Genomic DNA, 24850 nt, shown 5'->3' on the forward strand with positions numbered 1-24850 from the left:
ATGTTCCTTGGTCTACTTTTCTCTCCCATTCGCTGTTTTGTATGGGTGGTTAAACCTTTCTTTAGATCCTCAAGCTCTGCAGCATTTGAATTACCCACTTCATTGAACCCCAATTAGGTGGGAATGAGCAGTGTAAATGATTTACCAGTGGGAATCATTCATGGAAGTGCCATGGTTTATATTGGGTTGAAAGCATTTTGAGACTTTCTAAACATTTGCTAAGCGACTTTTGTGATTACATCAGGCCCTTTTGAGATGAGCACAAAGTATTCTTTTCAAACTTTCTGGGCCTTGTTTGCACCCAACCCCTTTACAGTAAAGCAGAATTCTTAACAGGGCAGGGGTGCCAACTTGAATATATATTTTTTTTTTGGGGGGGGGGGCAAGTAAGCCCTGCCTTGCATAATCGATGTGGTGCACACACACTATTTGAACAGCAATGCCGATCAACTTTGGAGGGCCCAGCCCCCTCAGATATTTTATAGGGAGGGCTGAAGCCCTGTCAGCCCCTAGGAGTTGGCTCCTTTGTAACAGGGTAGGATTAGACCTACATCAAAAAAACTAAGATCATGGCCACTGGTCCCATCACCTCCTGGCAAATAGAAGGGGAAGAAATGGAGGCAGTGAGAGATTTTACTTTCTTGTGCTCCATGATCATTGCAGATGGTGACAGGAGTCACAAAATTAAAAGACGCCTGCTTCTTGGGAGAAAAGCAATGACAAACCTAGACAGCATCTTAAAAAGCAGAGACATCACCTTGCCAACAGAGGTCCGTATAGTAAAAGCTATGGTTTTCCCAGTAGTAATGTATGGAAGTGAGAGCTAGACCATAAAGAAGGCTGATCGCCAAAGAATTGATGCTTTTGAATTATGGTGCTGGAGAAGACTCTTGAGAGTCCCATGGACTGCAAGAAGATCAAACCTATCCATTCTTAAGGAAATCAGCCCTGAGTGCTCACTGGAAGGACAGATCCTGAAGCTGAGACTCCAATACTTTGGCCACTTCATGAGAAGAGAAGACTCCATGGAAAAGACCCCGATGTTGGGAAAGATGGAGGGTGCAAGGAGAAGGGGACGACAGAGGACGAGATGGTTGGACAGTGTTTTCAAAGCTACCAGCATGAGTCTGACCAAACTGCGGGAGGCAGTGGAAGACAGGAGTGCCTGGCATGCTCTGGTCCATGGGGTCACGAAGAGTCGGACATGACTAAACAACAACAACAACAAGGATTAGACCTTGGTTTTGAAAGGCTTGATAAGGTAGGAAACAGACAAGGGTGTGTGGTAGAGGCATAGGCTGCGCTGGGAGACAGGAGGTGCCATGCCGCCCTCTTCTTTTGAAAAATTAGTTCTTTAAATTTCCCTGGAGACCTCCCCCCAAATATATTACGAAAACCTGTATCTCCATACATACGCTACTATTTATAACACTATATACCTGTAAAACACATTCTTATTACACAGCCCACAAATTAGTATAAGTCTGTGGTTTTCTGGAGAATTTGTGAGCGAAACCATGCGCCACCATTCTCCTGCAAAGGTGTCTTTGTGCTTTGTTCCTCTTGCCAATCTTAATTGGTGAGTCAGTTTTTCCGTAAGGGCAATAGGTTGTGCTCTCTTGTACCAAGCATGCAAGTTTGCAACTTTTAAGTCCCTCCAGAATGTGGCCATTGTCTCCTCAAGTCTCGAAGAGTTTTTCCAAAGGAGAGGAGCCACCTCCAGCTGAAGATGCTCAAGGATGGTTAATAAATCTAATGGTGGGGATGGTGATGGTGATGATTCTATGAATTTTGTCACTGTGCTTATTAGTAGCATCCACTCGTCCTTCTGCTCACTCACTTGGGTTGGTGGTGGGAAGGCAAAATCAGGATTGTGGCCATACACTCCCCCTGTGAACTAGGTGCACCGCCTAGTGGATTGTGTGAACAGACCCTACACAAACTGCACACATGTGTACTTTTTGCAAGGTTTCCAATGGCACGTCAAGCATGTGTGTTGTGTCTATTCACTGCAACGCACTGAATGCATGTATACTAGGGCCTAGGGGAGAAGCTACTGCTGTGATCCTGCTCCCTGTTTGTGTGTGTGTGACAGTCTGCAGTGACTGTCTAAAAAGGGTTACAACTGCTGCGCTGCACCATCCTTCACTATGCCAATTACTGTATATTTCTCGTCTCCCCTTCAAGCTAGCCCATATGCAGGAAGTGGCTGTGTAAGGATGTAATCTCAGCAGGCCTACTTAAGGGAGCCAACTAATTTCAAATACCAAGTTTTATTGTGCTCTCTCTTCCCATTTGCGGCTGTCAGACGCTGTGCTGCATCCAGGTAAACAGCTCCTGCGCTCCCTGTTTCATGATTTAATTGGCTTTTCCATTGTAAGCAACAAATCAGGTGGCTGCTTTGTCTCCAGCTCTGCAAATGCCACTGGTGGTGGCGGCGGCGGCAGCAGCAGCAGCAACAGCAGATGATCGCTGAATGGAGTGAGACGCGCAGTGTGAGACACATGGCCTTTTCATGGCAGTGAGCATGAGCTGTACACTTCCTGGCACCACACCGCTGCAGCGAGGTTTAAATTATCCCTGGGTAATGATCCCTAAACTTGCTGGAATCACCCATGCGCATTTATGACCGTGTTGACAAATTCTTCTCCTTCTTTTTTTGCAAAACTGAAAACCGCTGGATGTTTCCTTTGCAAAAGTTTGCCTCTGTACATGCTCTGGGCCGTTGCACAAGAAAATGAGACACCCTGAAGAGACTGATAATAACCACATCTTTTTAAAACAGGGTTGGAGTTTTTGGATGAATGAAGTCGCTGAAAGCCTGTTAAATCTTAGTGCCTACAATTCCAGGAGTCCTGGGATTGTTTCCATTTTTGAAGGTTGTAGTCTTAGGCATCCTTATCTGGGAGCAAGCCTAGTAGGACTTACTTCTGAGTAAAGGTATGCAGCATTGCATTGCATGACGGGGAAGGGCAATGACACTGAACCAAGATCCCAATCCGTACTCCCATCCATTTTCCCCCCATGCACTACCAACACAGCTACTGTATATAAATATATGCGTTCTACTGAGTCAGACTCTTGGCTTGTGTGTGCATTACTGTTTACTTTGACTCCAGAGTGTTTCCACCGCTGGTGTTTGAAGCCAAGGACACTTGATATTAGTCACAATCCATCCTGTATCCTGTAGTTTCTTGAGAAATACTGCTGGTTGATGTGTCTTCCATTCGATTTTGAAACCGCAGCTATAGTTAAGCTGAGGTGCCTACACTCCAGACAGCCATTGCACACATGCCAGCTTCAGTTGAGTTTGGCCTGGGGAAACAAATTAAGTAAAGGGTGTTGGGTGAAGACATCCCCATCCCTTCTCTGGCATGTACAGCAATGTAAAAATGTGACTTGAAATACATTGGGGGTGGGGGGAGACTGACCTTGCTGTGTTTCAAGCCACTAATCTGTATGTAACCTTGGCCTATGTTGCCCAGGGCTGCTTTCTCTGACACCTCTGCAAGTTCTCAGGGCCCAATGACATATTATGTTAAATGCATGACTGTATCCACATACCTTTAAAAATAAAATAAAATTGCTGAAGCTATGAAGGAATGTCCAAACAGGGTAGGACATGTGACATGCAACATTATTTTTATTTATATACATATATTTTAAAAAATATGATCTGTTGATGCTGCAGCCTGAACAATAAGATGCGATTACCCTCCCACAGAAGCAGTATTGGTTTGTGAGTGCGTGATTTTCATCAGGAAATGTGATGCAGTATAGGAATGGTTCAAATAAATGCATAAAGGAGACAAGGGGGAAACTTTGGGTGCATTTCGAAAGCCCTTTCACGATGAGTGATCATGTAAACAAGCCCCGTAAGCAGCGCTGTTAATTTTAACAGACCTATTTGATTCATCGTTAGGTAAAGATACATCTGGTTTTGTCAGTACCGGTAAAAATAAATGAAATAAATTAAAACCTGCATGTTGAAATACTGTAACTAAAGCTGATCTATCAATATGGAACAAATCTGGCAAAATTTGGTAGTGTATGTGATGTTACCTTGATCCAAGGCTAAGCATCCTTCTTTGATTCGTGTTAGCTGGCATTCCCTCAGAATCCTACACTGCTTGTCCCCGCAGAGTGCTTATGGCCTCCTGTTGTTCCAACAGGTTGATCAATAGCCGCAACAGGCATTGCTTGTTCTCAGGCAATGCTTGTTCTGGATCATTGCCCAGAATAGTTATTCCTCCAGCTGACTTCAAACAGACAAACACACAGGGGCAGGAGCTACTGAGTACTGTTTGCCCACAGGCCTCAATTATCCTGAACTGAAGTGTTGGCGAGAAGGGGGATAACATCCCCTGCAGTAGACGGTGGTGTGGTCCTTCAGCCCCTGCTGAGCAAGGCATTGCATGTTCAGCAAATGCCCTGATTATTCCGCTAACTCAGCAATAACTGGGAGTAAGACTATGGTCTTCAGGCAATTAATTAGCCAGTTCAGTTCAGATCTTTTTGATTGACTAAAACTGTGTGTTGATGAATCAAGTAACCAATATACTTTCATATAAGTATACTTAAACAGTGCAATCTTGTACAAGTCTACTCAGAAGTAAGTCCCACTAATTGCAACAGGCTTACTGCTAGGCAAGCAGGTATAGGATTGCCCTCCCAAAGCTTCATCAGAGATTGAGAAACCCAGGCTGGATCTATACTGATTTAAAAAAAAAAACGCTATAGAAAAAAGTGCTATAAATGTTCTCAGTGCAAAATCCCATTGGTGATGGATCACTGCCCTATAGGGCCACCTGGTGTCTCATGTTTATGACGCAGTTATAACGATATAATTGACAAGTGTTGGGAGCTGTGGTCCAACAACATCCAGAGGACTGCAGGTTCTCCAGCAGTCAGATTTGCTTATCCCTACTTGGAAATAAGCACCATTGAACAAAGTGGAATTTACTTCTGAGTAAAAAGGCATACTGGTACACAGTTAGAAATCTACTGATTTCCATGGGAGGACTGCATGTTCAACTCTGCTACTGAAATCAGTGGGATATAAAAGTACTTAAGGGATATGTGTTCTCACTATTGCCCTTTCTGGCTGACCAAACCCCTTAAACCCTCAAGCCTGCTTTTTAATTTTTATCCACTGTCTTTCATTACGGCTGCTAGTGTTTTATTGTATTGTCATTAGGTTTAAGCTAATTTATTTTCTATAATGCTGTTGTTCACATTACCGTTGAAAGAGGCCATGGGATCTGTTTTGATGAAGCGCATTTTAAGTAAATGAATAAAAATAAATTAAGGTGGCCGCCCTGTATCCACTTACCTGAATTAAACTTGCTTCTGAGTGGACAGGAATAGGAGCATGCTATAGGCATTGGTTGCAGCTTGCCCACTACTTTTTCCTTTTTAACTGCGCTGCATCATACTTTTTGAATTAATATTCTCACAGTTACCCTCCACCAATCTTCTCTTGGCTAAAAGCATTAATTAAGACATTAACATTTTTGATCCCATCAAATTTTTCAGTTCCTTTTTTATTAAATAGAAGTACTGAGGGACTTGCAATAATAACTGCCTGAATTTCGGGGATAATGAAAAATGAACTTGACAAACCTCTGGTTGAGCCTGAAATATATTGGGTCCTTGAGATGCTGTGGATACGAGCTTGCATGTTAACCACTAGTCTGCACCACCTCCTGCATGAAGAACTCCATTGTGCCCCCCCTCTTAATCTTCTCTTTTCCAGGCTAAGCACGCCCTGCTCTTGCAATCATTCATCACAAGTAGAGGTGCAGTGGTATAGGATCGGGTGTTTCTGTGTGTGTGTGGAGGTTCTTCTTTCTATAGCAAGATCCCTTTCTCCAGCATCCTAAAGCCACCCACTTAACATGAAAGGGGAGCTTCTTAGCCAATGAGAAGATGTCTTCTCACCTTTCATGCCAATAGGAGTCAATCGGAGTGAAAAGAGGTGAGTCAGCCACTGAGGATGGGCTCCTAAGGTCCCTCTGGAGAAGAAGGGGAAGAACTCCAAGGAGTTGTTGTTCTGCATGCTCCCAAACGAAGCATTTGGGAACGTTGGTGGCATTAGACAAAGAGGATAAGGTTAACCCTTTCTCATCCAGCTGCTACCCTCTCAAGGTGTCCCTCCCCCAGTTTTCGAAGAGGGCATGCAGAGGGCTAACTCTTCCTTCTGCAGCTGCCCCCATACAATGCATTTAGGCTTGTGATGGGGGAGGTCCCATTTGCACTAATGGAAGCTCACCTCCCAGCTGATGTTGACAAGATGGGGATGAGCAGGGGCAGGTTTGAGCTGAATCCAGCTTGCTGGCCAGAGGTTCTCTGCCCCTCCCATAGACAGAACGCCAAAACCAAAAAGATCTCTCTAGTTGTCACCCATTTCACCACTAACAGGGAGGAAACAGAGACAAACACACACACACTTAAGCTGGGAGGAGTCCAGGAAAGAACACATTCAGCTTCTAGAGGTTCCACTTGTTTAAGCATTAACATTAATTTATTTTGTTTTGAGTCCCTTCTAATTCCCAGTGAGGGTTTGCATCTAACAGAGGAGCTTGCTGGTCAAACATTATTATTTTTTTGGTATGACAATGTCCTCATCAGTTTCCCCAAAGAATGAGCTAGGTTGCAAGAGATACAACTAAATGATGGTGCTGTATAGGGTAATGGGCGGGCCTTTCCTCCACATACCTGCTGCTAGGTAGGAAAACAAAAGCCAGAGTGGTGTGTGCAAGCTAAGCAGGAAGCAGGCTGGAAGCAAGAGACAGCAGAAACATGCTCGCTCTGTGCAGGATCCAAAGTGGTGCCAAATAGAGAAGCCAGATCTCTTGGGGTGTTGAGGCTGGGAGTGTCTCCATTTTAAACTCAGGTTTTATATATTTGCCAATAAAACCATATATTCTAAAGACACCACAGTCTCTGCTCACTTTCATTTCATGGAAACAGAACCCCTGGAATCTCTCACGACTTGGAGACCGGGGTGGCATGCAACATCACGTTCATAATTCCCAATTTGCAAACATTTTAAGAACAGTTGCAAGGCAGGGATGAGATTAGAGAATGGAGTTGGTGATGTCATGTGTGCTAGCCAGTGCATGCTCAGCATAACTGGCTTTTCCTCAACATGCTAGAAAACGGTGAGACCATTCCCCCTCTCCACAGCTGAGCTCTCCAGGACAGAAATAAACCCCCCACATGTAAGTGCATTGCAGGGCAGTGAAGTTGCTTCCCAGCTATTTCTCTCGCTTTTTAAAGGACATCTATGTCATTGACCTGAGTATCTTATGCCCCAAGCCACATAGGGCTCTGCTGGTTAAGAAGAGGGCATTGCTTTGTGCATAGAATGCTTAGAAGAAGTCAATGTAGATTCCAGAGCACTGGTGCAATGTGCTTAAAATAGACACTCTCATCAAGATGCAGACTGTTGGGTTGCCTGCTATGTCCTTTAACCCTGCGCTGCTCGGTGCTGTGGCACAGCCAGAGTTTGTGACCTGTTTTGATGCACACTGTCCGTACAAGTTAGAAACTGTCCACAGCACCTAGATGGCACTTTGATTTATTGTAGCACATCAAAGGTTCAGCTAACCCATTGTTAGATTCTGAAAGGCTTCAGAACTGAAGGAGATTAGGTTTGGGGAGGATACACACACACACACACACACACACACACACACACACACACACACAAAAACCCCCCACAAAACCCCACAAAGCCTTTGTACAGCTAGGCCAGTGTCCATTTCTAATCCACCATGACAGCCTGTACTGGAAAGAACATAAACTTCTTCTGAAGGAGTAAGGCTTGCCTCAGGCCTCTGTCGATCAAAGCCATGGCAGATGCACTGTGCCCAACTCTCGCCCTTTGCAAACACGGTCAGTAAAAAAGAAACACCACGGTGGGGGGGGGTGAGGGAGGATTTCAAAGCTCCTCTGCCTATAACATGCACCCACTCGACCACTTTAGCACTATTTTAAGTGTTGCATAAGAACTCAATCATAACTGGATCTTAAGTGTGGCAGCACCTACACTTCGGAACTCCCTGCCTATTGATATCACGAGGGTGCCAGCTCAAAACATTTTTGTTTAGGCAAGCCTACCCAAATGTTTCGGAAGTAGATGCGAGTTTTAATCTATTGTTATTTTTAACTTTTCAAAAGCCTTAAATGATTGTTGTTAATTCTTCTTATTGGTAATTTTATTGTTTTATCTTCCTTTTCTGTAAATTGCTTCAAGGGCTTTTTTTTTTTTTTTGAACAATCAAATGGTATATAAATGTTATGAAGTACTAAGAAGTAAATCTAATCCAAATCAAGAAATTCACTGCTACACTTGATGAGCTGTGTAAAAGCTGGAATTAACCTCAACGAAAGCAGGTATGTATAGAAATGATGTTTTCACCACTTGGAGAGGCTCACATCACTCTCTCCAGTCTTTCATCACATGGATAAACTCTTGTGATGGTTAGGGTGCTGGACCAGGACTTGGGAGAGACCAAGATTGAAATCCCTGCTTAGCCATGAAGCTCACTGGGTGACCTCAATGGCCAGCCACCATCTCTCAGCCCAGCCCACCTCACAGGGCAGAAACCCACACACACCACCTTGAGCTTGTTAGAGGAAAGGCAGGACATAACTGTAATAGATAAATAAAAAATTAAGGTTGAAGTCAATATGGATGATAGGAAGGTCAACTTTTTAGAGTGAGGACAGATTTTGTGAGTTGGGGGGGGAAGGGGTACAGCAAAATGCAAGACCTACTTCCCTCAGCCGTGCTAGCCCTAAAGAAAAGGAATAATCCAGTTGGGGGAGGGGAAGGTAATTATGTCTGCAATAACCTGATGCAATGTTTCACCCTGTCTTAGTTCCAGAGCGAGGACAGGACATCTTCCATCATAGACACAGGAAAGCTGCTTCCTGTTGAGTCAGACCATTGGTCCATCTAGCACAGTTCTCCCAACACTGACTGGCAGCAGCTACCCAAGTTTTCAGGTAGGCAGCCTTACCTGGAGATGCCGGGGGAGGAAGAGGATGGAACATGAGACCTTTGACACGCAAAGCATGTCCTCTGCAACTGAGCCATGACAGTTCCTTTCATTTTTTAAAAGTTTGTAGTTGCTGGATCATCCAGATGAATTCTGATTTCACTGTTGATTAAAAAAAAAAGCCCTCCCCACCTCTGCTTCTAATTCTTCCCTTCGTGCTCCCCCCAGCCCATTCTTCTAATGTGATTAAAGGATGATGCAGGGGAGATGGGGGGAAAAAAGCATAACACGCCTTGGTTATTACATGCGGTTTCTCAGCACACACAAAAGCCTTTAATTGATGTCAAACCCTCGCACAGATAATTGATTGTATGACTAAAATGTAGCGAGTAAATGTAGAGGGAAGACAGGGAGTCAAGGGCAATGTCGCCAGCTCAAGTCATGTGATTCATTTGGACTGAATCGGTGTTTATCCAGAGCCCAGAATTTCAGAGGGCAGCTTGGATTTAGAGGGGCCTTGGGAGACAGAATCTTTTTGTTTCAAAATCCTCTACCAAGTTTGCAAGGGCATGGCAAGAATGCATGCCTCTACAGCAGGGACAGATGGGAAATTCGATTCCGTTTGCATTTAAACCCAGTTTGATCCCGTTCACACTTCCGGAAACAATTCATTAACTGAACACAGCCATCCCTCTGGAATCTCTCCAAATTTTTCCAATGCAAAGAGCATTTATAAAAATGCATTATTTTAAGGCAGCACGTGCGCAAGAACTGAGATGTTGTTGAAAATGACATACACAAATGCATTGTGTTAGGAGAAATAGTTTGCAAAACTGTGTGCTTTTATCAAAATTGCATCTCCCCCGCCCCGAGTTCAGATCTTACAAGCTGCTGTGATAAAGTATAAAATGTACTTAAGAAGGCTAAGGAAACATCAACACAGACATGCACACTCAGTGGAACAGGTGTTTAATTTATTTCAAAGCCCAAATAGTCTAAAGAGTGAAAAGAACCACATGGAAGAGAATGAAGTTGAAGAGAGCCAGTGTAGTGTAGTGGTTTAAGTGTCGGACTAAGACCTGGGACAGACCACGGTTCAAATCCCCACTTGGCCATGAAGCTCACCTTGGGCCAGTCACTGCTTCTTAGTCTAACCTACCTCACAGGGTTGCTGTGGGGACTAAATGCAGAAGGGAAGACCCATGCACAGCACCTTGAGATCCTTGGAGGAAAAGGTGGGACATAAATGCTATAAATAAAACAGCTAATAATAAAATGAAATCATTCAACGCTCCACCACCAAACAAATTTAATTCATGTTCATTTCGCCCATCAATTCCGGGAACTACTTGCTGGTGCAGTTCCAAGATTCAGTGAACTTTGTGAAATGGAACTAGTTCATTCCAAGCGCTGAGCTCAACTACCAAGTCCAGTACTCAAAATTCCCTCGCTGCAACCACTAGTTTGAAGAGAGGATTCTGAACAGTTGTGGCTCTGAAACAGCTCTCCAACTCTACGCTATGCTTCTGAGAGGAGGATGCAGTTAATCATAGTGTGAATCTGTCAGTGCTTTGACTGCAAGTTGCTGGCATCCTTTTAAAGCACTGGTCCTGTAGATTCTGCCATCTTCAGATTGCTTTGTTTGTGGAAACAATCAGCCAGGTTGCCCATTGTACAGCGGCAGCCTCAGCAACTCCTTAATTAAGTGCTTTGTTGAGGTATATTAGAGAGAGAGAGAGAGATGCATTCTGCCAAGGACTCTCACATCTGTTTCAGGGTTTTCAACCTCTTGAAATGGCACTCAGGGAACTGCGTCTTGGTGGGGGCTTGGAGCTCCCTGGAGGCTCCAGACAAAGGAATAAAAAACCCCCTCATTGCTCTGATATTCAGGCTGCTGTGCCAGCAGGGTAAGATCCATTCATTCCGTTCTTATGATGCAGTGATCAAGTAGCGAGCGGACAGATTCTCTGCTGGAAGGCCAAAAGCCACCAGCTGCAGGCAAATATCAGAAGAGATAGTCCAAGTCAGTTTGGAGTGCCTGAAAGTTCACATGATGCGCCCCTCCCCTTAGTGGCGCATCTATCTATCATCTATTTATCTATCTATCATCTGTCTCTCTATCTCTATATATCAGTGGTTCTCAACCTGTGGGTCCCCAGATGTTGTTGGACAACAACAACAACAACAACAACACTAATTTATTATTTATACCCCTCCCATCTGGCTGGGTTTCCCCAGCCACTCTGGGTGGCTTCCAACAAAACACCAAAATACAATAACCTATTAAACATTAAAAGCTTCCCGAAACAGGGCTGCCTACAGATGTCTTCTAAAAGTTTGGTAGTTATTTTTCTTTTTGACATCTGGTGGAAGGGTGTTCCACAGGGCAGGTGCCACTACCGAGAAGGCCCTCTCCCTGGTTCCCCGTAACTTGGCTTCTCACAGCGAGGGAACTGCCAGAAGGCCCTCGGCGCTGGATCTCAGTGTCTGGGCAGAACGATGAGGTGGTGACGCTCCTTCAGGTATACTGGACCGAGGCCATCCCTGAGCTCTGGACTTGCTAGCTAGGGGTGATGGGAGTTGTAGTTCAACAATATCTGGTGACCCACAGGTTAAGAAAGGCTGCTATATGTCTATATCTATATTACCAATAGTTCACAATCTGACATGCATATAAATATCAGCTGCATGAGATGGCCACTTGGATCTGCATGCCGTGGTCCAGGACCTCAATTATGAACTGTTGAATTGGAAGGGACCCTGAGGGTCATCCATTCCAATGCCCCCTGTGATGCAGGAATCTTGCCTACAGCCATCCCTGGGTGGGCTCAAACCACCCACCTTCTACTTAGCAGCCAGACACACCAACCCATTGCACCACAGAGACAGCTGTATCCTCCTTGGTCGAGGAAGAGCTCCTGAGCCGAAGATGACTGGGTCTCCAAATGTACCTAGTAGTGGCATACGAGAGCCGAAAATATTTCCAATATATTTCACATCCGGTAACCAAGGTGCCCCTTTGGTTTTGATAGTACATGGGTAGACGAGTCTTCAAAGCTGGAGACATCAATTTTCACGGCCCTCTAGCAGCTGTGTACCAGAAGTAATATATTAAGCAGGCAGCATCTCTGCATGTATATTTTGCTCTGGGAGGCTTAGTTTGGCCAGAATTGAGTATACACTTCCAGAGTGTAGCTGAAGTGAATGGGAAAGGCTGCTTGTGCAGGAGCAATGTGCTCACACAGTATGGGTCAGGACAGAAGACTCTTGCTTATAGGATTATAGGAACATAGCAACATCCACTTTTGTACAGGGGAGGTCCCTCACCTCGAATGGAGGGGTTCATGGGATGGTGGGCTCCAAACTTAGCATTGTGCAGGTGTGTGGTTGCCGAATGGTGGGCAGAGCCCCGTGTCGGTTGCTGAGGTCATGTTCCCTCCATCATTCACATCACCTACACCTCCTCCACTGCCTTGCAATGTCTTTTGGCAAGCAGGTCATCTCATCCTGCCCCATGGATTTCTGTTCAGTGACAGATGCTGGTAGATTCCAGAGAACTGGCTTGCGAGCAACTGCTGGTTATGCTTAGAACAGATGTGGGGAAACTTTGGCCTCCCAGATGTTGCTGGGTTGCAACTCCCATCACCCCTGGCCATTAGCCATGCTTTCCAGGACTGATGGGAATCGTAGTTCTACAACAGCTGGAGGGACACAAGCCCCTCACATCTGGATAGGAACAAGGACCAATTCCATTTATGGACCCAGCTGAAAGCAGGGGAGAATGAGCATTAGGTCTAAAGATTAATGGCATTTATGTGTGTGTCTTTACATGAGGAAAAAAACCTATAGGAAGCCTCCCTGCTCTAAGAAATCTAGCAGCACAATGCTGGATTTTTCATGGGTTGTTTTTTTGGTGGAAATTTATACCTCAATGCAGAAATGTTATTTCAAAATCTCTTTTTTTTAATTCAACTGTTATTCAGCAATATACAATACGGTTTATAAACAAATGTCTTACCTTGTTTCCAATCTTTCTCTTTTTTTATATTTAAAAATAAATATTATCGACAGTGAATATCCATTATGGTAAGATGTGCCTTTTAAAAAAATCAATAGTTCCCCCCAAAAGAAATAATTTAATTAAAAAAGTGGGGGAGGGGAAGGGAGGAGGAGAAAGGAAATAATAATAATAAAAATAAAAAGCCTAACCACAATAATCTACTAAAAAATAGGACCCTTCCTTAGAAGGGCTTTGCCCCCCCCCATGTCTTTACATATCATCATAAAAGCAACTGTTCAACAGTTCGTGCAAAATTAATTGTCAGAGGAAAGGTTTAGAAAAAAAAGACGTTGGAAAAGAGAGAAATAATAGCTACCTTGTGTGGAACAGGGCATTGATACCATAGAATCTCAAAACTAGATGCATTATTTCAGGTGACTGACCTTTGTGTAATGTCCCAAAAATATGCTTTACCCCTCCCCTTGTTGAATGTGTTCATGCTTCTTTTCCAGTCTCTTTCTGTCCATCTTTAAGATTCTAGTTTTCATTGAGGGTTCTTTTTCAGTGTGTTTTTTGTTTTTGTTTTAAATAGTTTCCTTCTCATTTGGCTGAGGATTATCAGATAAAGAAGTCCATCAGTGGTCTAAGAATAAGTGTACAAGCTTATGGAACATCAACAGGAACGAATAGAGGAAAGGATCTGTCACGTAAATTGGCTCAGTACCTAGGAGGGAACAAGAGGAAGAAAAATGAAGGAGGGAGGGAGAGAGAAAGAAAGAAGAGAAAGGTTTAATTTTTGCAGCAGTTCAGAATCATTGATAACTTTAGTGTTTTGGTGAAGTACTGAATGGTCACAGGGCAGGCATGGGGAACCTTTGACCTGTCAGGTGTTGCTGAACTACAACTCACATCATCCTTGGCCATTTCTTCTGGGGCTGATGGGAGTTGAGCTTCAGTAACATCTGGAGGGCCACAGGCTCCCCACATACCCCACAGAGAATGCCTTCAGTTCAGGCAGTTTAGAGCAGAGGTATGCAACCTGTGGCAGTAGCCGGTTAGATGATGGACCAATAATGCAAGGACCATTTTTAGAAGTGTATGTCCATAAATACGACACATCCCATGTTCATTGTCCAGGCTGAGTGTCATTCCTAATGTGTATATAGGCAAAGGGAACTCTTGGATTGTTCTGTCTAGCCCAGGGGTAGTCAACATTTTTATACCTACTGCCCACAAATGCATCTTTCTTTATGGTAAAATTTCCTTACCACCCACCAGTGCTCGATGGAAGGAGGATTCAGCTTGTGCCGTAGAACCTCCTGCCGCCCACCTAGAATCCTGAAACGCCCACTAGTGGGCAGTAGGGACCAGGTTGACAACCCCTGGTCTAACCACTACAAATCTTTCTGGACTGATCTATGCTCACAACTGAGATAGGGCTGGCTGGCTCCATAGTCAATATTGTTGTCTAATGCATGCTGATTGTGAGCATGAAGACGTTGAACTCCGTTCAATGTTTAGAGCTTCAAAGATATTCTTTTAAAAGAAATCTTATTCCCCCCCTGCCTTATTTATTTGAAAATAAATAAAGGCATACTTGGAACATAAATTCTATGGTTGATTACAGCTTGCGTGGATCGAAACAATAAAATATCATATTGCCTAGATGATGAAAAGGGATAAGAAGCAAGCAAAAATGTGCACTCTTCTCTGCCTCTATCAATCGATAACACTCATCCCCCTGTCTGCATTCCTGCTATTAGATTTCAGTGCAATCCAATTTGGAGAGCCCCAAAGAGCGTTCCAAGAAGCCACCTTGCAGGAATATGGCTGGCCTCCGCTGTTCATACGTAATTGTAATTAAAAGCTCTGCATAAATATTTGTGTAGGGTTGCATCACCATGGATTAGCTGTGTGTGTTGAAAAGAGAAAGGTGAGCTCACATGCCTGTGCTTCTGGTACAAGCGAAATACCAGCCAATGTAAAGGCACATGTAAAGGTAAAGGGACCCCTGACCATTAGGCCCAGTCGTGGCCGACTCTGGGGTTGCAACGCTCATCTCGCTTTATTGGCCGAGGGAGCCAGCGTACAGCTGGTCATGTGGCCAGCATGACTAAGCCGCTTCTGGCAAACCAGAGCAGCGCACAGAAACGCCGTTTACCTTCCCGCCAGAGTGGTACCTATTTATCTACTTGCACTTTGACGTGCCTTTGAACTGCTAGGTTGGCAGGAGCAGGGACTGAGCAACGGGAGCTCACCCCATCACGGGGATTCAAACTGCCGACCTTCTGATCGGCAAGTCCTAGGCTCTGTGGTTTAACCCACAGCGCCACCTGCGTCCCTAAAGGCACATATACTGCTCCCTTAAAGCAGAACAATACTGATGTTGTGTAGATGGATGAAGAGGGGAATCAGAAGAAGCTTCTTCTCCTTTCTAGGGATGGAGAGAAACTGGGTTCTTTTCACGCTTCAATGAGAAATGACACAATTCACACTTTTTGCAAAAAAAAAAAACCCCCTCTGTGCATCAAAACTTGGTTCTCTTTCCAAGATGGCACACCTCCAAATTTTTCAAGGTGTTTCTTCAACCAAGTGATGTATACAAAAAAGTGTATATGAGGAGCCGGTGTGTGTATAAGAATCCATACATTCATGGCAATAATGTACAAAAATATGCATTGCATCAGCAGAAATAGTGCATAATAGGGAGAAAGTGCACAAAAACGCAGATGAATTTTTATGATTCAGTCGCTGATAAGGAAATGTGGAGAACGGAACTTAGAAAGAGAAATGCCTGTGGGAAACTCACAAAGCAGTCTAAGCTACTGGCCATAGTGATGTATTTGGAAACCCAAAAGTTAATTAATTTAATTTATTAAGCAGATTTATATCCCACTTTGAAAGTAAATATCTTCACACAGTGGCATGTAATTACATGTAAAATACACATAGCACTACAGATTCACCCCACCCCCCCAATTTGGGACGCAATCATACAACCTCACGGAGGAGAGGATGTGATAGCTTGCAGAGCCTCTAACCAACATGGCTTGGAGCAAAATTGCTTTCTGACCCCCCAGCAGTGCCATGAGTACACAGGGAAATCCCTGCGGCATGATGTATTTCGAGAGCATTCCAGGCCTGAGCTCTGTAAAACATAAACAGTAGAAGGAGTGCCTCTGTGCATGCGGTGCCTTTCTCTCTTCTACTGCTGGGTAATTCACAAACAGCCCCCGCAGGTCTTAGATTAAATGACCAGACACTGTGCAGCAGATCCACTTAAATCAATAGTTAACTACAGCCTAAATATAGTTTGAAGACACTCGAACTCAGGACGCAAGGGAGAAATGTGCTACAAGGAAGGCATGCTTGGCAAATCTACAACGTGATCAGCTCCCGCCCAGAAACCAATGTCCCCACTGTGGAAGAATGTGTGGATCCAGAATTGGCCTCCACAGTCACTTACGGACTCATTGTTAAAACCGTGTTTATGGAAGACAATCTTACTCAGCTATGAGTGATCGCCAAAGAAGAAGATAGTTTGAGATGCTTGAAATGTCAAGGCTATTATGATAGAAGCTCAAATCATACACCCTTAAAAAGACACCACCCTTCACTACAACCTGAACTTATTTCCAAGATGTGCTGTTCATTAAATATATATCATCCCTGAAAGACTGATGAAACCTGAGTATGATCCAGGAAAAGTTACACTCCATTTCACACAGGCACACAGGTCTCTCGGTGACTGCAATTCTGGATGATTGGCAGCTGTACATAGGAACTAACAATTCCTCCGACTTGCATTGCAGACGATGCAGCGTGGAATAAAAAATGCTGTCTGTGGTGCAAATCAGGTGCGGATGCAAGCCATTATTTGGGTTTGCCCCCAAGCAAGTATCTATTGCTTTTGCAGCTTAAAATTGTGTGTGCCTGCAATCTAATGTTCACTTGGGGAGCAAGCCCCATTGCACTTAAAAAGGCTTATGTCCGAATAAACATATACTGTATGGGGATGCTCTGTTAAGTCCCACTTGTACCAATGGGATTCAAACATTTCAGCTTCTCTGCTACCCAGCTACCCTTCTGCAATAAAAATCTGCAACAAATATAAAAATGAATTCATGATGATGGAAAAGCAATTATTTGCAGAATTGCTTTGCAAATTATGTGGCCTGGGAGATGCCGCAAATCCAGTGGTTCACTAAGCGTCTCCATCAAGACTCTCTTAGAAACATGGTACTGTTGGGGAAGAGTCAAAAGCTCTGCAATACAGCATCTGCTGCCAGGCAGCGTGTAGGCAATAGATGGACCAGTGGTCTGGCTTGGGATAAGACCATTTCCTATGCCTGTCAAGTTCAGTGAAGACAAAAATCAGCACAGTTCACCTAGACAGGATGGGACAGGATGTAGCGCAGTGGCAGAACACCTGCTTTGTGTGCAGAAGGTCTCAGGTTCAATCCCTGGCATCTCCAGGTAGGGTTTCTGCATGATACCCTGAAGAGCCTCTGCCAGCCATTGTAGACAACACTGAGCAAGTTCTACTGATGGTCTGGGTATAAGATAGCTTCCTATGTCCCTATGTACCATCTTTAAAGGTAAAGGGACCCCTGACCATTAGGTCCAGTCGTGACTGACTCTGGGGTTGTGGCGCTCATCTCGCTTTATTGGCCGAGGGAGCCGATGTACAGCTTCTGGGTCATGTGGCCAGCATGACTAAGCCGCTTCTGGCAAACCAGAGCAGCGCACGGAAACGCCATTTACCTTCCCACCGGAGTGGTACCTATTTATCTACTTGTACTTTGATGTGCTTTCGAACTGCTAGGTGGGCAGGAGCAAGGACCGAGCAATGGGAGCTCACCCCGTCAGGGGGATTTGAACTGCCAAACTTCTGATCAGCAAGTCCTAGGCTCTGTGGTTTAACCCACAGCGCCACCCGCATCCCATGTACCATCTTTAACCTTTGCCATTTGGAGTATCTGAAAAGGAGCTGATGGAAGAGCATTTAGTACAGGCACGGCTGCTGCAACCAGTCTGTTTCAGAGCTGATCTAAACCCAGACTGTATCTTTCTTTGCACTTTGCTGTGACCAGACAATGGCCTCTGCCCCATCTGCTTGACACATCTGCATTATAAGTTTATTTAAACAAGCTTGAAACCAGTTCAAATGTCATGGCTTCCAGCCCACTGGATAGAGGCAACATTCTGAAAGAACTGACAATGACATGGCACAAAATTCCTGGCTGCTTTATAGAAGCACAACTCTCAGGGATGTGCAATCTCCAGCGGCTGTTAGTTAGGATGGCTTCATTACCTCCCAAATCAGAGAGATACTTTGAGACTGATTTAGGGCTGAGCGATACCTGATTTTCAACATCACGATATATCACGATGTCTGAAATACGGATGAAACTATGTAGAAGGGAACAGCAGGGTTGGGAGATATCTGGTTTTCAGCTTTGTGATATATCAACAGCTAAACATTGCAATATACTAATATATGAAATAAGGATGGAATTATGAAGAGGAACTGGCTAGGTTCAAGGGTGTTTTTTTCTATATTGTGATTTTTGCATAACACGCCCCCCCCGATTTGCAATAAATTGTGATTTTTGCATAACACCCCCACCCCCGATTTGCAATAAATTGCCAGGTCAAAAATTATGAAACCAGTACAGTGGTACCTCAAGTTAAGAACTTAATTTGTTCTGGAGGTCTGTTCTTAACCTGAAACTGTTCTTAACCTGAAGCACCACTTTAGCTAATGGGGCCTCCTGCTGTTGCTGCGCTGCCGCTGCACAATTTCTGTTCTCTCCTGAAGCAAAATTCTTAACCCGAGGTAATATTTCTGGGTTAGCGGAGTCTGCAACCTGAAGCGTATGTAACCTGAGGTACCACTGTATCATGATATGGACCTCAAACTGGTTTTGGACGATATGTTGATATATCGCTCAGCCCTACTCCGAATACCAGTTGCTGGGAAACACAAAGGGGGATGGTGTGGGATAGTTTCTGCCTCACACTTTAATCAGTCTTGGCTCCCCCCAAAGAATTCTGGGATCTGTAGTTTGTTATGGGTGCTGACAGTTGTTCGCAGGCCGCCTATTCCGCTCACAGAGCTACAGTTCTCAGAGTTCCCTGGGAAGAGGAGTTGATTATTAAACCACTCAATGTATATTAATCTTTTCCTGCATGCAAACTGCGGAAGTTTAAAAATGCAGGGCAAATGTTGGTTTTACAACAGATGGCTTGTGGAATCCCCAGGGATATTTCCCTGTCTTTTGAGAATAATCTCTTATCTGTCTTGTGAGTAGGACAGCAAAGAGCTAGATAATTAATCTTTAAAGGGATCAGGTCATAACCCTATAAAACGTTAGGCTTAGCATCATAGTTCAACACTTGGTCAGTTTTTTCAGACCAGTGGGTCAAACTGAGTTGAATTTGCTTCTTCCGTATGCCTGTGTGGATCTCTTAGATGAGTAGTGCAACGATGCTTAATATTTGTACAGTGCTTTCCATTGCTTAGAACACTTCATGAGAATGCAAAAAGAGCTGGATCAGATCAAAGACCAGTATCTAGGCCAGTATCCCGTTTCTCACTGGACAGAAAGGTCCCTCTAGAAAACCCACAAGCAGGACCTGAGGGCAATAACCCTCTCCCAGTTTTGCTCATGAACCACAGGCATTCAGAAGCATACTCCTGGAGGTAGCAGCGCACAGCCATTTGATAGCCTTATTTGTCACAAATTTGTATAATGCCTGTTGAAAGCTGGGAGCAGTCTTGAGGAATTTGGGGCCAATGTGCCATCATTATGCTGTTGACACTCAGCTCTGTTTCTCCAGAACATCTGAGTTAGGAGAGCTGTGCAGTCCCTGTATCCGTGTTTGGATGCAGAGGTGAGAGGGATGGCGAAAAGGAAGCTGAGCTTGAATCCTGGCAAAACAAGGCTAGTAGTTCCCATGACCAAGACATTGGTACAATTGCCTAACCTGGATGGGATTGCACTCTCCCTGAAGGAGCAAGTCTGCAATCTGGGGTGGGTGCTTCTGCATCCAGTTTCGTCATTGGAGGCCCAGGTAGCCTCAGATTGAAGCAGATGTTTTATGTAACTGTTTTTTGACTGGTAATTTTGCTGTGTTGTGCTTTTTGAGGTCTTAAAAAAATAATAATCAAACAGTATGTGCATTTTGTGAAATAATAATAAAGAAAGCTGCCTTAAGTCTGCAGCCATCAGCATGTCTTGTGGCAGTGAATTCCACAGGTTAACTACGCATGATGTGAAGAAGTAGTTCCTTCCTAGCCTGTCCTGAATCTCCCAATCATCAAGAAGTGGAGGAAAACATCTCTGTAGACACTATGCCCAATTTTATAGACCTAGGAGCATAGGAAGCTGCCTTGGACCAGGTCAGATCTTAGCTGATCTATCTCAGTATTGTCGACAGTGACTTACAGCTGCTGTCCATGGTTTCAGACAGGAGTCTGCAGAAGTACAGAGACATTTTGTTGTTATTATTGGGGGAAGGAAAAACTTCAAAAACAGCCATGTGAAGACAGAGAGCACTTTGTAGCTGCTATGGAATGCCAACTGTTTGGGGTGGGGTAGGGGATGCAAAACCAGTTGAGGGAGCAGGTGGAATGGAGTATCATTTCAGGAGGGCATGGCTGGCTGCGTGGCTGGAAGATCTCTGCCCTGCTTCTCTTTAATAATAATAATAATAATAATAATAATAATAATAATAATAAATTTTATTTATATCCTGCCCTCCCCAGCCGAAGCCGGGCTCAGAGCGGCTAACAACAATAAAATAGTATAACATTCTAAAATCATTTCATTATAAAATTAATTCAAATCAAATTGATGGCAACCATTGGGCTAGAGTTCTGTGAAGATTGCTGAAGGAGGGAGTCAGGCTGTGCCCTGGCCAAAGGGCTGGTGGAACAGCTCTGTCTTGCAGGCCCTGCGGAAAGATGTCAAGTCCCGCAGGGCCCTAGTCTCTTGTGACAGATCGGAGCCATTCCTTCATGGAATTCAGTGCGGCCTCAGGTTTCCAGCCAGTCTCCCTCGTACCTCCGCGTGTTCAGCAAGGGCTGGCACATCGCATGCCTCCCAACCATCATTCTCTCCCTACTAAGCTTTGTCCTTCTGAAGTCGGAACTGGTGCCGGACTGAATGGTGACATCCTTTCCTTGCCCAGAGCCATATTCGCAAGATACAGATTCCACTGTTCTGCTAAAGTGCTCCACTTCTCCGATGACAGCAATTTGCCTCCCCGTTGGTAACAGCCCAGCAATGCAAAAATAACGGTTGCTAAGGACTGTTGTGACAAATAACCCCCCGTTTCACTGACACCCCGGCTTTTACCAATGCAAAACCCAACAGGAGCTGTTTAATATTGATGCACACAGTTGCTTTGTTCCTGCCTTGCTCGCAGGAGCGCAGTGGTACATAGAGGCATTGTGCACTTGCCACAAGACGCACTCCTTAAATTAAAAACCTATAATCAATTCATCTTCCTGCTAATACAATGCTGTCAGAGATTTGTACGGTGGGGGGGGGGAACAGCAGCAACAACACAAACCGGGTCCTTTCAAAATACCCACAATTGCTGTGCTTTTCTTCTCTATTTCCAGACCTTTTTGGCTCTTGTTAATAAAAACATTGGATTTGCTTCACAGAAAAGAAAGAAGGAAAACGACTCCAGCATGGAACCAACTCCAGTGTCAGAGACATCATGTCTCTGTATGTTTGTGGCTGAGAATTGCAGGTTAGCAGGGTGCTCTTGTCCTGCAGGCTTCCCACAGGCATCCTATTGGCTACTTTGAGAACAGGATGGTGGACCAGACAGGCCATTGGCCTGATCCAGCAGTCTCTTCTTATAATCTTAACTAAGGTTGATTCATGGCAGATGAAAGGAAGGACTTCTTTACATAGCACATAGTTAGACTATGGCACTCGCTCCCACAGGAGGCAGAGATAGCCACCAACTTGGATGGATTTAAAAGAGGAATGGACCAATTCATGGAGGAGAGGATTATCAATGACTACTAGCCACTATGCTCTGCCTCCACAGTTGGAGGCACCAAGGCTTCCAAATACCAGTTGCTGGGAACCACAGAAGGGGAGAGAGCTCTTGAGTTCGAATCCTGCTTGCTGTTTTTTCACAGGCAGCTGTTCGGCCACTGTGAGAACAGGATGCTGGACTAGATGGTCTGATCCAGCAGGCTCTTTTTATGTTCTAATGCTTTGATCTTTACCTGGGAGTAAGTCCCATTGAACTCAAGGGGGCTTATGCCTAGGAAGGCATATACAGTGGTACCTCGGGTTACAGACTCTTCAGGTTACAGACGCTTCAGGTTACAGATTTTGCTAACTCAGAAATAGTACCTCTGGTTAAGAACTTTGCTTCAGGATGAGAACAGAAATCGCATGGCAGCAGCGGGAGGCCCCATTAGCTAAAGTGGTACCTCAGGTTAAGAACAGTTTTAGGTTAAGAACGGACCTCCAGAACGAATTAAGTTCTTAACCCAAGGTACCACTGTATACAACTGCACTGTTAAACACCTATTTGCTGTTGCAGTTCCTGCTACTGCTGCTGTATTATGAAAGGAGCTGTCCAGCAGATCAGGAAGAAGGTTTTCCAAAAAACAGGACTTGTCCAGCTAAAGCAAGGATGAGAAACCTGTGGCCCTCCAAACATTGCTGGGCTCCAACTTCCATCAGCTTCAGCCAGAGTGATCAAATGTTGGGAATCCAAAACATATCTTAAGGCTCACAAGGTTCTTTACCCCCTGAGCTAAGAAGTAAAGCAGAACTAGGAAATGGGAAAGAAGGGGAGTTGCATCAGGAACAGCTAAGCGTCACCTGAACAGTTTTTTTTTAGTTGCCCCACCACTTTCTAGAGCATCAGCATAGCCATAATACAGAGCATGATTCTGAAGTCATCTTCCCACATAGAACTCAATACTGGAGACCTTGTGTTGCTAGATAGTCACTGAACCTCCTAGTTTGGGTATCCACTTGGCCTCAGTGCTGCTCCTGTTGTCCCAGGGATTTGGGCGGTGAGAGCAGTGAGGGTATCCTAAATTGGCAGCATTTCAAGGTAGTGGCCTTAGAGGCAGATGCTGTTGTGCACTGTCATTAGCCCATAATCCTGGGGCTTCAGATTCCAAGCTGCTAACATACTATCAGTGACTACTATAGGTATATGAAAGCGACTGCGCTAGCAAAACTTTTGTTTTTTGGGGTAGACTCACAGCATTGATGGATGTATTTACTAGCAAATCATGGGTTTGTGAACTCTCAGCAGGAACAGTCTCTTTTCTCAGACATTTCACAGTGAATGACTATATTGGTTGTATCTTCCAATTTTTTTTTAAAGGAGAGAAGTTTTTACAGGGTGCCTCTCCCACCTACTACACATAATTATATATCTGTAAGTCATCCCACACACATCTGGATTAGAGGAAAGACCTGCCCCATCAGATAATGACAAACCCTAAAGGCATAAATGTGATTCTATTACTGCAAACACCCCACAAAAGGAGCCTTATAACTTAATTTGTTTCTGTTGCAAACTGTTAGGAGACCCCCTATGCCACTTACAGAACTACTCTTTGATTGCTGTACAGATTGCTATAGCAATCTGTGATAGGAATAGGAGTCTCCTAACAACTCTCATAACCCGTAACAAACTACAGTTCCCAGGGTTCTTTGGGAGATGCCATGGCTGTTTAAAGTGGCATACTACTGCTTTAAATGTAGGCCATTCTCAAGGTGCCTCTGTGGAAAGAGGCAGCAAGAATTCAAGTAAGACTCTGGCTACCTCCAGGCTTTTGCAAGGGGGAAGTCAAGTGCAGGTTAGAAATCTAGGTTTGGATAATTAAGGTGGATCTGCTGCCCTGATGCAACAAATCCATGTTTTTTGTTTGTTTTTGTTTTTAAATGGTACCTTTGTGGTTAGGAAAATGAACTGAAAAGGATGGGATGAATGGATCACCATACAAACAAATCTTGATGAATTGACGACGAATGCTCATTGTCATATAATCTCTCCCAGGGCCAGATTAATACCTTTAGAGGGCCTAAACACTGAAAAGATGATGGTGCCCCTCCATACATAATTCTAAATAAAAACAACACAAAATTATAAAATGGAAAGAATTTGTTTTTTTTAAAAAATGTGACAAATCTACTATTCATGCTGAAATTAAAATGGCTTCTTTCTAGTTTTCTGATGGCAAAATTCTTGAAAAGTTCATTGAAGCTGACTCGACAAAGCAGGCCCGCTTCCAGACACGGTGGAGAAAGTGAATCAAGTCTGTCCTTACATATTATTGTTATTTGAGGATTTTTTCATTTCAGCCAAGAAAAAGAGTGATCTGCATTAGAAAAATGATGACTACTTTGATGATTTTTTTTTTTAAAGTCAAATTCTTCTTTTTTAATTAAAAAATTTCCTCAATTCTAGTTGGGTGTTCCTGTTTTGCTGGTGGCTTAAACACATGCTTAGCCTACCTATTCGGTAATCCAGCACTGGCCTCTGCACAAACAAATCAGGACTGAAATAGACTGAATCAGGACTGAAAAGACTGAATAGAGTCTAACCTCTCTGTAAGCTTGGAGGAGCCCTAAGCTACAAACTTTGCAGGTTTCATGTAGCACCCAGGGTTGCTGGAAAGATGAAACATACAAAAGCCAATCCCCTATTTTGGGAAAGATAAAATCCAGCTCTCATGCAGATCCACCTCCATTTTTAAGAGGCAGATATTCTGTGTACCTGTGAATAATCTCCTGTGTACCTTTGGGGACTCCTCTTTTTGCATTCCTGTCTGTACATCAGC

The 24850-nt window shown here is 44.1% G+C and overlaps 1 protein-coding gene across 2 annotated transcripts in view; it reads right to left on the reverse strand.

Annotated features, from left to right (window-relative positions):
• Nucleotides 1–12971: 12971 nt before the first annotated feature.
• VSTM2B (V-set and transmembrane domain containing 2B) overlaps nt 12972–24850 on the reverse strand; it is a 43310-nt gene continuing 31431 nt past the window's right edge. For both annotated transcript variants that reach the window (XM_081870312.1, XM_081870311.1), the window contains exon 6: nt 12972–13732. In XM_081870312.1, the coding sequence (XP_081726438.1) occupies nt 13644–13732 (89 nt within the window). In that variant the 3' untranslated portion in view covers nt 12972–13643. The remainder of the gene's footprint in view (nt 13733–24850) is intronic.

The sequence above is a fragment of the Podarcis erhardii genome, assembly GCF_964252035.2.
Source record: "Podarcis erhardii genome assembly, chromosome: 7".
Classification (NCBI taxonomy): domain Eukaryota; kingdom Metazoa; phylum Chordata; class Lepidosauria; order Squamata; family Lacertidae; genus Podarcis; species Podarcis erhardii.